At 44.2% G+C, this 14,183-nt stretch overlaps 1 protein-coding gene across 1 annotated transcript in view; it reads right to left on the bottom strand.

Moving 5' to 3' along the window:
- Nucleotides 1-14,183, bottom strand: part of Cdh26 (cadherin 26) — a 50,101-nt gene that overhangs the window by 28,096 nt on the left and 7,822 nt on the right. Inside the window, exons 2-4 of the mRNA XM_028774067.1 lie at nt 10,371-10,475; nt 8,683-8,844; nt 1,471-1,618 (exon numbers count right to left, since the gene is read on the bottom strand). Coding sequence (XP_028629900.1) covers nt 1,471-1,618; nt 8,683-8,844; nt 10,371-10,475 — 415 coding nt within the window. The remainder of the gene's footprint in view (nt 1-1,470; nt 1,619-8,682; nt 8,845-10,370; nt 10,476-14,183) is intronic.

Genomic DNA, 14,183 nt, shown 5'->3' with positions numbered 1-14,183 from the left:
AAAATGTAAAGGCAAATAATAGGCCCAATAATATGTTTGAAATTCCTGTGGCAAGTATGCGTTCTTCATATAGAAGGAGTGGGCTATGACCAAGAAGGAAATGACAAACACATTAACCAAAAATGGACACAACAAATAAATGAGCAATTGATTTTTAAAAAAGGGCTGAGAAGTGTATGGAGGCATTAACCATAATAGGAAAGACGCACAGACAGCCCTTGGCACAGGCTCATTGCTGCTGCCCAGTGAATACATGACCCTCTCCGGTTCTGGCCAGTTTGCAGCATCTACCTTTCTTCCCCAGAGCTCAGGCCTCATGAATGATGCCTGACTGCAGCACAACTTACCTTGAGTACGTTTCTCAAACACACTTTACAAAAATACTTTTTAAAAGGCATCAACAAAGCAATCTGCAGTAGGAGACCAAGGAGATACCTCAGAGCTTGTCCACACAAAAAATATCTAGTGTTCCAGATGTGCAGAGAAGTGTTGTGGGTAAAATATTTATCATTACTACATGTCTGTGTGATGGGGGCATGCACGCCACAGGGCAAGGGGGAGGTCAAAGGACAGCTTCCTGGAGATCATTCTCTCCTTCCTCCTTTATTCCAGTGCTGGGACTAGAACTCGGGTCCTTGGGCTTTAGCAACGCATCACCATTGGAGCCATTTTACTGACCTCCAAAAGTTCTTTAACAACAAGGAAATATACACCTACATGAAAAAAAAAACCCAACCTGGTATCTATAAATGTTTAACTATTAATACATGTGTATTTTCTGCTATCACGAATAGTACATATATGAACATGTATTTACATTCATCTATAAAACCTGATAATTCGGGAGCACACGCAGCACAAATTTTATGTAACCGTGCATAAAGAAAGCACAAGGAAAAAATACTGAAACTTTAAAAGCTTCCGAAAATTCTCTCTGTGTCCATGCCTTTAGTTCTTGAAGTATTCCAATGACTGCTTTACAACAGTAAAAACTGCTTTTGTTATAAACATAGGTCCTCCTTCTAGAAACATTAGTTTGGCATGTAGAGACTTAGTTTCTGAAGCCCAGATGCTAGACATCACTCTCCTGCCATTCTACAGATAGAACCCTTACAAAGCTTCCTGGGAGCCTCCCACAGCTTCACCTCTGTCCCTCTAGGTGTGGCTCTGTTGCTAAGCTCTCTGTTGCTAGGCTGCATTTACACACCAGCTCTTGAGGTGGCACAGCATCCACATCCTTCCAAGGACAACACAAAATCAACCTGACAGACCAAAGACTTCTGTGGTTCTGGGCCTGCAACCTTGGAAACATGAGCCATGAAAAGTCTTCCCAGGTGACCAGTATCAAAGTCCTCATCAATATCAAAGCAGGAAGGTAAATAAATAAATAAATAAATAAATAAATAAATAAATAAATAAAAGACATCCATGGCAAAGGGTACACACACAGTACCACACATCCCAACACACCTGAGGCTTGGCTCTCCTTCACACTGATGTTAAATTCCTTCTCAGGAAATTGGGGTGCATGATCATTCACATCTCTGATTCTGATGTTGAATATCAGGGATTCATCCACAACTTTCCCTGTAGATCGATCTACGGCATCAAAGTAAACCTGGGAAACAGAAAACAGTGAACAGTGTGATTGTGTCTACCTGAAGACCCTGACCAAAGAGCTACTAATGCAAAGATTGTGGTGCAGTTCCAGGGTAGGGATTGCATCAGCACCACACACCATGTTGCCCCAGGGACTGAGCACAGGCTCCTGAAGACCAGATGCAAGCATGTTTAGGGAAACTCCTCATCTGTTATGAAGGTCAAACTCGGTTTCTCCATTTGGATGGAGGTGCTGGGGAGCTGTTTCTACAGCTTATCAGTGTTCTTTAAAGGAAGAGACAGTGACTATGGCTAAGCCTTAAGAATAGTAGCCATGGATGGGTTTGGGGATAAGGAGTGCCCAGAGGAACCAACACAGCCATTGACACATTAGGTTAATAGAGGGCAACTGTCCTCACAAGCCTCTCCAGCAGGTCTCAAATTCCTCCTTTCCCAGAGGCATCAAACTAGTAAGCTAAGCTTGTGTGTTGAGAAAAGCTGAGCAAATTAACTCAGATAGAAAGAAGTTAATAACAAAGATCAGAGAAGATTATCAATTAAATGGACAACGCCAAACAGCTGTCACAGAACTAGACACGAGTCCTTTAAATGATTGATTCAACTAACAAGCCTCTAGAAAACTTGTTGAGGGGGATGTGGCACAGAGAAAGGACAAGAATAAAAGGGAGTGTCAAGATCACAAACGCAAGAAGAGACATTAGTACAGATCTTATGTTTGTAAGAAAGACAGAAACCCTTTCTCCCTTAGGTTGCTTCTTGTCAGAGTGCTTTGTCACTGCATCAAAAATGAAACCAGGACACACACACACACACACACACGTGCATGCATTACCACACACATGCACATATATACATATGCACACATTCATGCACATGTGCAAACACATGTGTACTAACACACACATGTACGTACATACACACATATGCATACACACACATGTTCCCATAATTTTTTTTTACAAAGAAAACAGCCTAAAAGGGCAATACACTGTAGGAGTACAGCTCCGTTATAGCCTGTCAATGGCAAACGTGTGTAGATAATAGAAGCTTTGTGGTTCTCAATAAGGGAGTGGGGAGTGAGTAGAGCCTAGGAGACTTGGAGCAAGGAAGCTACTCTACAGGAGGCTGTGATGAAGGTACCTTATCAACCCATGCAATGCAAAACACCAAGAGTGCATCTGGGCAGGAAGTAGGCAAGCAATTGGCTTTGGTTGGTAATACTATAAAACCCTAGCTCATTAGTTACAACAGAGATGACATCACACCAGGGCAAGATGCTGACAGCAGGGAACTCTGGGAACTCCCTCCACTTGCTGGTCTGTTCTTTCACAAATCGAAAAACGCTGTGAAAAGCACATTCCACTGATTGCAATATTAAAATAAGGCAATGATGACTACATAACTCATAATGTGCCATTAATTATAAAATAAAAATTGGAGATATATATGTATATATTTCTAGCTATAGATCTGTCTGCATGTGAGAGAGATGTGTGCATATTTTTAAATGACTGTAACCTGCCTCACTGCTGTATCTCCCTTGCTCTAGAATGCAAGGTTTGATCTGCTACAAGCTGAGAAGCTATAGGGACAGAGCCTGCTGGGAGCCTCCAGGAATTCAGTTGCAGCAAAAGGGACACAGCGCCCATGAGCTGCAATACGGAGGTGCCCTCAAGCACAGGACCACTCCACAACGGGTCCTTGGTTTCAGGCACAGGATCCTACTAAGGGTGTCAAGAAAAATGAGTTCCTTAAAGAAGCTGGGGCGGAGGGGTACCAGACAGACAGATGGACACTTCCCACCCTCGCAGAAGCCATAGGAAGCAGCCTGTGCTCTCTGTACCAGAGAGAAGGTGATTGGCTATTCAACCCCGGAGGAGGTAGAAGAACCCAGCTCCATTGGGAGAGCAGAGCCTGAAGCACGTGTCTAGCCTTTCTGTTCTCACTGTGCAACTCCGCGACCTAGCCTGGGCAGCCTCGGTATCCTCCGGTAAGGCTGACGGATGCTGCAGGGCTCCTACTCCTGAGCTACTCCGCCTCAGGGATTCTGGCATACATTTTTAAAGTTTTCACAAGCAAATTGGCTCTCTCCCACTCTGTTGCTCCCTCGTCCTCCATAATTCATGGTTGTGCTGGCAGCTCTCTGCTCCTTAATCACCCTGACTTCTAGCTCTCAGACTGGGCCAACTGTAATCCTCCCACTTAAACAAGAACCATGTGTTTGTTTTGTGTTTATTATTTTATATTCCATTTATTATCCTAAAAGCTACATCTGAGACCTTTAGTTCTGACAGATGCCCGAGGAGCCTGAGTACTGTTTATTCATTGACAAGATGCAAAGAAATTCCAGGCGACTCAGTCACAATGCAGAAAGGAAATACCACCGGTGCTTTCTGTACTTGGAATGGTTTTCAGCCTTTTGTTAGAGCTGGGAGATTTACACCCTTGGATAAACAAACTGTGCAGCACTTGCATGACGGACCGCCATATGGCCGTTTGTAATTACACGCACAAGATCTATAGCTTCCCACCCAGACTAGCAGAGGAAGCGTCTTAAATGCCCAAGGCACAACGGGAAATCAGTTACACGTGTGACTTAGAAGTGGGTCAGGCTGGTCGAGCATGGACAGTCGATACATAATTATTTGAAAGAGTGTAAAAGGATGGGTTGGAATGGGTACATGTGTCCTGTGAAACTGAGAAGGTTTAAAATGAATAGAAGAGATTCCTACACAGGGAAAAGACATTCTTTTCTTTGTGAATCCACCAAGAATCATACTGCAGTTCTCAGCAGATTTTTACAGATTTCTTTTAAGTTTATAGCATTAATAAGCAATTCCACACCCTCCATCTCCCAAACCCAAATTCTACATGCTTTGTCTAATTTTAGAGACCACCCGGCCCCGTAACTGGCTGGTTTTGTGTGTCAAGTTGACACAAGCTGGAGTTATCACAGAGAAAGGAGCTTCCCTTGAGGAAATACCTCCATGAGATCCAGCTGTAAGGCATTTTCTCAATTAGCGATCAGTTGAGGGTGGGAGGGTCCATAGTGTGTGGTACCATCCCTGGGCTGGTAGTCCTGGGCTCTATAAGAAAGCAAGCTGAGCAAGCCAGGGGAAGTAAGCCAGTAAACAGCACCCCTCCATGGCCTCTGTATCAGCTCCTGCCTCCAGGTTCCTGCCCTGTGTGAGTTCCAGTCCTGACTTCCTTTGGTGATGAACAGCAATGTGGAAGTGTAAGCTGAATAAATCCTTTCCTCTCCAACTTGCTGCTTGGACATGATGTTTTGTACAGGAATAGAAACCCTGACTAAGACACACACCCCACCCCAGGTTACATTGGGGAACAGCATGCATTGGGGAACATTATGCATCTGGAGCTTCTCTTTGCAGCCTCAATGTGTTTCCTTGGTTTGTAGTGGTGTCCTGTTTTTCTAGTATCTCAAAACTAATAATCAGCACTTAAGAAGAGAAGTGACCGGTTAGAGTAAACATGTGGGTGACATGTGGCTTATGCCACTTCCCACACTTTCCACATCTGGGGACCTCCACCTGAGGGTGATATTCTCACAATTACATTGGAATTTGTGCTCGTTTTCTGGAAGCTGGAACTGAAACCCATTATGGCAGGAGCCTGAGATGGAGCCTGTTCAGGCTTCTCTTCATGGGTTTCTGATCACTGGTAAGCCCAAGAATCCCTGTCACTCAAGTCTCTGCCTCCATCTCCTCAGTTTAACCCCAAGTATTCACTCTCTTCTGTGTCTAAATATCCTCCTCCTCCTCCTTCTCCTCCTCCTTCTCCTCCTCTTCTTCCTCTTCCTCCTTTTCCTTCTTCTTAGGACATTGGCCAATCTGGCCCAGTATGACCTCATCCTAACTCGATTGCACTGCAAGGTCTCAATGGTCCAATAAGGACACATTCACAGCTACCATAACTGAGACTAATGCTCATATTTTTGGTAGGTCTGGTTAGGTAGGTAGGCCTCCTGGAAAACTCAATTTTACCAGCCTGGTTCCTCACCTACTCATCCAGTGTACTTACCTGAGACACTGTCACATGAAAGGCCCTGCTTTGACCTTAAAGGGATGGTCACAAGGAAGGCCAGGGTCTTGCACCTCTTAGAATCCACATTCTGATGGCCTGGTGGCCTTTAAAACCAAACACAAATGCACACATTCCAGAAAACATTAAAGAGCAACTGAACCAGAGTCACAGAACAGAGGATGATGGGGTGGAGGTGACAGCACGTAAGTTCCATCCTGTGTTTCCTTCGTGAAACTTTACAGTCAAATGAGAGGACAAGGTGGCTTGATTTTTCATAACATTTGCATATTTACATGAATCGATATGAAGGACCATTGTGGGGGATGGGGAGATTACCTAGTTAGTAAAGTGTCTATCTTGCAAAAAGAGTTGACATCCCTGAGACCCATGAAAAAGCCAGTCACAGTGTTATGCATCTGTATCCTAACCATGGGGATGTGGAGACAACAGGCTCTCCTAGCCAGCCTAAAAAATAGATGGGCCTTGGTTCAGTGAGAGAGCTTGTCTCAAAAAGTAAGGTGAAAAGCAACAGAGGAAGACACCCAATCTCCACACGCACAGAAATACACATGGAAGTCTCCCCCCTCCCCCTTGTGTGTGTGTGTGAGTGTGTCTATGTCCCCTTATGAAGCAATTAAGTTATGATGAGGTCATACTGGACCAGGATTGGCCAATGTCCTAATAAGAATGATATTCTGACACAGAAGAGGGCAAACACGTAGGGTTACACACACATACACACACACACACACACGTGTTTTAGTTAGGGTTTCATTGCTGTGAATAGACACCATGACCAGGGCAACTCTTATAAGGGACAACATTTAAGTAGGGCTGGGTTACAGGTTCAGAGGTTCAGTCTATTATCATCAAGATGGAAGCATGGCTGCGTCCAAGCAGGCACAGTGCAGGAGGAATTGAAAGTTCCACATCTTGTTCAGAAGGCAAACAGAAGACTGTCTTCCAGGTGGCTAAGAGGAGGCTCTCATTGCCCACCCCCACAGTGACACACTTCTTCCAATAAGGCCACACCTACTCCAACAAGGCCACACCTCCTAATAGTGTCACTCCCTAGGCCAAGCATATTCAAACCACCACACAAAGTAAATGTAAAAAGACATGTTATCTTAATGTCATGGTATAACAGACCCCCAGACTTAGCACATAATGAAAGTACCACTCAGGCCCTGGGACCCAGCATGCAGAAAGAACAAAGACTTGATTCATCAAAGACCATCATCCTTGGAAAGTCCCTGAACGTACTAATCTTGCTTTTAGGCTACTGTAGCTCAGCATCTGGCTAACTATTCTTGACAGCTGAGGAGTTTCAACCCAGGATATCACTTGTGCTTAAACACCCACCCCAAGAAAGTCTCAGGACTACACTAGGGTCCCAATCCCCAGTATAGTTCCCGGCTGGCTAATAAAGACTTCCTATTGGCTTAAACCTGTGTCCAAGTGGTCTGCTCTGGAGATTACCTCACATCTGTCCCCTAGGGTGCGATGCATGTCCCTAACATGTCCCATGCCTTTTTGTTCTAAATGGTACCTGGGAACTATCTGTGACTTGAACAGTGCATCTGTCTCAACCCCAAGTTTCGGAAAAGGCTCCTAGGGACCAGACATCTTGTCAAGCCTGTGACTTTCATGCCAGCTCCGATCATGTCATTCAAAGTATTTAGAGCAAACAAGCTAGGCCAACCACGCTGAGGCTAAACATTTGGTTCAATCTTGTTAAACCTCCTGCTGCTGCTGTGCACTGGCCCATTCCTGTCAGTACAGCAGCAGAACAGAGGCCCCAGCATCACTTCAGAGCTCGTTAGAGATACTGACTGCCTGGCCCTATCCAAACGAACAAAGCAATCTGCACAGTGAGGGCATGTGTGCACCTGTGTGTAGAGGCCAGAGACCTACATCAGGCGTCTGCCTCAGTGTTTCAGTGAAAGAGTGTCTCTCAATCTATTGGAGCTCAGCAATCTCCAGACTGGCTGGCCAGCAAGGATCCTCTTGTCTCTGTGTCCCTAGCTCTGATGAGACAGTTATACACAGTTTTCAGCTCTTGACCTAGGTTCTGGGAATCATACTCAGGGCCTCATGCTTGGACAGCAAGCACTCTGTCTACCGAGTCATCTCCCCAGCCCCGAATCTGCATTTCATCATGATGCTCGGGTGCTATTTACTAAGAACTGAAAAGCCCCTTCAGCATCCTTCTTACACTCCTTCCTTTCTTACTAGCTCTGTAAATCCCAAAGACAGGGAGGCAGCATCTAGTAGCTAGAGAAGAGTCACAGATTCAACTCTGCATCTGGTAGGGTTTAGGGAGTATTCTGTATCTTTAAACCTTGTGTCCAAGCCTTCTGGTGACATTATGGTACACATTTTGTTGTAGGTACGTATTTTGAGGTTGCTGGGAGAACACTTCATAAATTACTTTTCTCATATAGTAAGCGTCATATTCCCACCCCAAAGGAGTTAACTGACAGCCAAGTCCTGTTCCACAAGTCCACAAGAACAAAGGCCTGGGGGAGTTGGGAACATGATACACCACACTGTGACTTGAGGCCTTTTTCTTTGTAATTTTCTTTCCTGGTTTGAAACCTGAATTTCAACTGCATAGAAGTCCCCAGAGTGATAAAATCCCTGAGTCCACATGGGCTTCGATAACTGGTCAGAACCTTCCCTCAGCAGCTGCCACCCGGGGTCCATGTGTAGCTGCTCTCCATACTCCAGATGTCATCTGCCAGAAACCCAATCATAGCATTTTATAGACGATCCCTTAATCCCATTGGGACAGTGGTCAGAAAGCTGTTGACGGCCCCTTACACCCATTGTAGTAAAGTCTAAAGATGACTCCAAGAATTAGCTGTGTCCCACATGGACCTCCACAACTTGACACACTGAGGAATGTGCTAACTTCCAGGATCCTAACGGAGTTAGCCAACAAATGCTTACCAAGTTCAATACCATACAGGAGCTTTGCACTGAACACAAGCTTAAACTATACCCCATTTTAGGTACCATAAAAGACGGTGTCACTTCTCGATCGACAGGGCGATGAACATATATTTTTCCACTCTGGTGATCTTCTATAGAGAATAGACCAATCTCTGGAAATTCATCCACACCAGGTCCTCTGATTAAATACATCAGCGACACATTCTCTGACATATTATTGAAGAGCTAGAAGGAGGAAAACAGAAAAAAAATTAAAGGAATCTGAGAATAAACCACAGTGATCTTCAAAAAGCAAGGCTAAGAACCAAGAGATCTTTCAGGAATAGACACAAGCTGTCACACTTCCAAGGGGTTGCTAAGGAAGCAAAGGGCTCATCAGAACTATGGGAACAAAGATCCTGAGGCAGGGGACTGCAGGGCTGGCTCAGTGGTTAAGAGTGCTCGATGTTCTTACAGAAAACAAGAGTTTCATTTCCAGTACCACACAGCTTGCAACTGCCTGTAACTCTGGAGATCTGATGCCTCTGGCCTCTGCAGACAACTGCACTCATATGCACAAACCTAGACAGGGGCATACACATAAACACGGCACTCAAACAATAAAAATAAAATCTGAGACTGCAGGCCTGGCTCAGTGGTTAAGAGTGCACACTTTTCTGTTTTTGCAAAAGCCTAGAGCATGGATGCCAGCGCCTGTTTCAGGACCTATAACTCCAATTCCAGTGAGATCCTACTCCTCTGGCTTCCACAGACACCTGCCCTGATACGTACACACAATTAAAACTAAGAATGAAACTTTTTAAACAATAAAATAAAGATATGGGTTGCTGTGTGGACTGGAATAGAGAAACTGGAGATGTTTGTGTGATCAGAAAGAACCGCACACTGGGCTGCCCAATCCATGCCCTTGGATACTCTGCTGTCCTAAGGAAGGTTGGACAACGTGCCCTGTCAGGAGAGTCTGGCAGCCACACCCTTAAATGAGAAAGGAAAGTCACAGAATGGCAAGCGCACCTTCACATTCCCAAACTGTGTGGAAGTATCTGGAAGAACACATACCAATGAGCTCATGTCGGTTTCATCTTGAGAGAATAAGAAAGAACACGGCCACACATGTAGCTTTTTAGGAAGAGAAGCACTCTCGTCACCCTTCTTATTCTTTCTTAAATAAATGATTACATTTATTTAACATCATCATTTGCCAGTGTGATGTTGTGTGTGTGTGTGTGTGTGTGTGTGTGTGTACATGCCATTGGAGGTTGGAGAACAACTACCAGGAGTTAGTTTTCTCTTTCTTCTACGTGGTCTTTGGGATCACATTTAGGTTGCCAGGCTTAGTACCAACATACCTGTGGCAAAGTAAGCATTTTAATGATCTTTCCCTATAGTTAAGAATGATTGTTTTTTTGTTTTTTGTTTTTTAAAGTGAAACAGACAGACCTGTATGTTATGAGTTAATTTCTTCATAGCTACAGGGAGAAGCCACAGTGCAAAGATGCATCCTCAGGCAGAAGTATAGACTGTAGAAATCAGGCATCCAGAGTCCCATTCATGTTCCCTTCCCCCTACTCTGTTGGACCCTAAGTCAGGCAGGTACATAGCAAGGACTCTGTCAAATCCCTTTTAAAAACAAGTGGTATGATCCTGGCTTCTTTCCCTAAAGAGACAATCCACAAATGCCAGCAGAAATCCTTTCAAGGAATCCTCTCCAGAAAAGATATTCTGTCCACAGATGTCAAGTATGTTCTTACCTCCCCAACCAGTTTAGGAAAGGGCCCTGGGTCTTCCTCCTGCATTTCCAGGGTAGTGAGAACCCATCTTCTCTTGAATCGCTGTAAAGGGTGGTGGCTTTGTCCCTGTAGGGCACAGGATGACAGTGTCAGTAAGGATAGTGATGAGCTAATAGCCTGGATCTGTGTGTCTGAGCTTCATAGCTGGATACTATGAGCCAACACAGCATGCATGCTTTGTTTTTTTGTTTTGTTTTTGGTTTTGTTTTGCACCCAGGGCTAGCATCTGAGTCCGGGCACTGCAACTGTCTGTCCTCTTAACAGCTGCTGTCATTCCTAAGGGTGAGGCACAGGCTGTCCACTGATTTCACAAGGTTAGTGAGATGGTTTTAGAACTTTGCAAAAAATGGCACTAAAGATTATTGTCTACCAGGTATAACTATGTGACCTATAACAATAAGCAAATAGCCTAATCAAAAGAAAAGCAGTCCCTTTGTTAGTCTCTCAGTCCTCCTGAAATCATTGATGAGAAAAATCTCCATTTGACTTATAATGTTAATATCTACTAGTTTCCCTTTTAGCAAACATGTATATACATAGGCATGAGCCTCTGAATTGAAGCACTCCATCCTGGAAGGAAACTCATTAAACTCAGGAAATAAACAACTCACAAGTCTCAGGAAATAATTGAAATCTACAGGACACACTGTAAAGAGATAATCTCTTATTAGCATCACCTGCCAATATAAAAAGCTTATGGCCCATGAGCTGAGGGAGGAAATAGGGGGTGAGACATCCAGTAGGGATAGAGAAAATTCTGGGAAATAATCAGAGATATGAGAGAATTGCTCCAGAATGGTGAGGAGACAGACATAAACCAGCCATGAAGCTGAACTCATGTTAGAATAAAGGGGAAATTTCACCTTTAACTCTGAGGACACAGATGTATGAAACTGAGGAGAAGTAACTAGCCTTGTGGTAGATATATAATAGAATAAATGGGCCATATAAGTTATGACCTAGTCAGGAAACAAGCCTAAACTTGTGACCTAGGGATTTATTTATAAATAATTAGTCTCAGTCTTTACTTCTGGGAATTAAGTGGTTGAAGGAAAAACTTAGTTTTGCTGGCCCAAGGCCCCCATCCCTGATCTCAAGGTATATAAGCAGTAAGGAAGGCTAAACAACACACACACACACACACACACACACACACACACACACACAAATTCAGTCCTAAAACAAACAAACAAATCCCAGCCAGGACCTTCTTAATAAGAACAATTCTAGATACCCAGAAGAGAGCCTCAACAAGATCAGTCCTGTTGGTCTTTCTTGACATAGGGAAGACGGGGAGTCTTCAGATCCTCACCTGAGATTCCAGCTCCTCTTTCCTGTTTCTCCAACATATAACCCTTTCCTAGATGAATACAGCCTTTGGGGGAACTATAGTATTTAGAGCCGTGGTTCTCAACCTGTTGCAACCACTTTGGCAAACCTCTAACTCCAAAAATATACACACTGTGAATAATAGGAGTAGCAAAATTACTGTTATGAAGTAACAACAAAGACAATTTTATGGTTCTGGGTCAATATACCATGAGGAAATGTATTAAAGGGTCACAGTATTAGGAAGGTTGAGAACCACTGATTAGAGGGTAGAAGATTAACTATGACTCCATCCATGCTGCTATGGAGAGGTTGCTATCCATGCTTGGGTAGGAGAACTTCCCGGTGATGCAGCCATTGGTGGATAATCTACATCCCTGACAGTAAGCCCAATAAGCTAACTGGCTCACAAGCCAGACTTGGGTAGAAATATATATATTTGTTTTGTCCAATCACTGACGCCCTTAGACATCTGCCACATCTCTCCAAGAAAAATTAATGGAACTCAGACAGACAGTGTTAGGTTTAGACTGTGGCCTCAGATATTTGCCAGACAAGGGAATCTGTATAGAATGTAACCCAACAGTTTATTTCTCATTAAATCCATTACACAACAACCATATGTCCTATGATGGATTCTGCCCACATTAACTTTTGTCCTATTTATCTCTATCTGCAATAACATTAAGCTTTTTGGAATGACTTACTTATAAAGTGAATGGATAGAATAAAAACACTAAGCATTCTCAGGCAACATGAGAGGAAGGGTAATGTTCACAGTGGTGGGTATCACACTGCCCACCCTGAAACCTAAAGGGATCAGAACCAGGGCATTTTAATGCAATAAACATGTTGTCCAATCCTGCAGGCTTGCACTGTTAGCTGCTTTTTGATCTTCCCAGGTTACTCTAGTTAGACATGAAGATATCCCTGGGGCTCACTGTCAGTACCTGGTGGGTGTTAAAGACCACATCTGGCTACAATTCTATGCTCTGCAAAGCAACCATGAGCAAGGCACTGAAGAACCCAGCCCCACTGTCTATAGGCGAAGAGCAGACTCTGGCCTCTTTCATTAGAATTGACTCTCAAACCCACCTGGGTGATTAAGACAGCCATCAACTTCCTCTTGGAAGCTGTTAGTGACTCTGACCTTAAAGCAAAAAATGACACTAATTAATTAGTGTCATTAATTAATGCCCTTATTAGCATCCTATAGCAACTCCAGGAAGTAGCACAAATACCCAGAAAGCACCTCTGCATTTAGATTCCTGTTTTATGGCTCTAGGGATGGAGCCCAGAGGCTCCTCCTGGGTGCTAGGTAAACACTGCCCTACTGAACCATGTCCTAGCCCCTGTGTGTAGTGTCAGTAGCTATGATGTCTTGCTAACTGCATCTCAATTTATGATCACCTTGTCCCTAACCACAAGGAAACGGACTACAAGACTCTGGTGTGTCACAGCCAATGGAAGGGATGCTCAACCACCAAAGGAGACAGAGCTAACCTCATCTACCCAGGATCAGCACAAAGGCTGACATGCTTGTACAAGAGTTAACACCAAATGTCAGCTGATGATGGGGGCTTAACCGGAATTCTTTTCTGTCTCCGCTTCTGTTCCTTTATTTACAGTAATTGGTAAAATAGTAGAACTTGTCATTTCACTGAGAATTTCCTATTGTGTGATCTATATTCCAACAGCCTTGTTCCCCCCCCCCCAAAAAAAATCCATACACAAAACTGTTAGTGTTCTGTCTGAACTCCACCACCACAGTCACCTGGCAGCAGTCAGGTATGCTCCTCCCCACAGTTACCTGGCAACGGGCAGGTAGGCCTGCCCACTATAAAAGGGGCTGCCCTCCCCCTCCTCTCTCTCTTGCCCCCTTACTCTTGCAGGCTGTCCCCTCTCCCCTCCCCCATTCCTTTTCCCCTCTCTCCACGTGGTCATGGTGGGCCTCTACTCCTCTGCCTCTCTGCTCTCTCTCCTCTCACTCTCTCTCTCTCTCTTAATAAACTCCCCCTCGTGGAGCCGTCTGTTCTGGCGTTATCTGTCCAAGCTTCGTGCGAAAATCTTTTCAAAGACTATGGAAGCACAAAGACAGGTACTATAATGGGGTCCAAAGCTACAGTAAGCCATAGTGTGTATGTTTAAGAAGAAAAGATAGAGGCAGCAAAAGTGAGCCCATTGGAAACATATGATAAAGCAAATGGGGCAAAAAATTAACAATCAATTAATTTTCATAAAGGGTATTTTGATAGGTCAGTGAGATGGCTCAGAGTGTAAAGGAGCTTGCAGTGCAGTCCATGGTGTTCATCGCAGCAACAGAAAGCCACACACACACACACACAGACACACACACACATGCACGCGTGCACATGTACAAGTACATGCACACACACATACACACATGCATGCACACACGCACACACACATGCACACACACATGCA

The sequence above is a fragment of the Grammomys surdaster genome, unplaced genomic scaffold (assembly GCF_004785775.1).
Source record: "Grammomys surdaster isolate TR1022 unplaced genomic scaffold, NIH_TR_1.0 238, whole genome shotgun sequence".
Classification (NCBI taxonomy): Eukaryota; Metazoa; Chordata; class Mammalia; order Rodentia; family Muridae; genus Grammomys; species Grammomys surdaster.
This window is presented reverse-complemented; position numbering and strand designations above follow the sequence as displayed.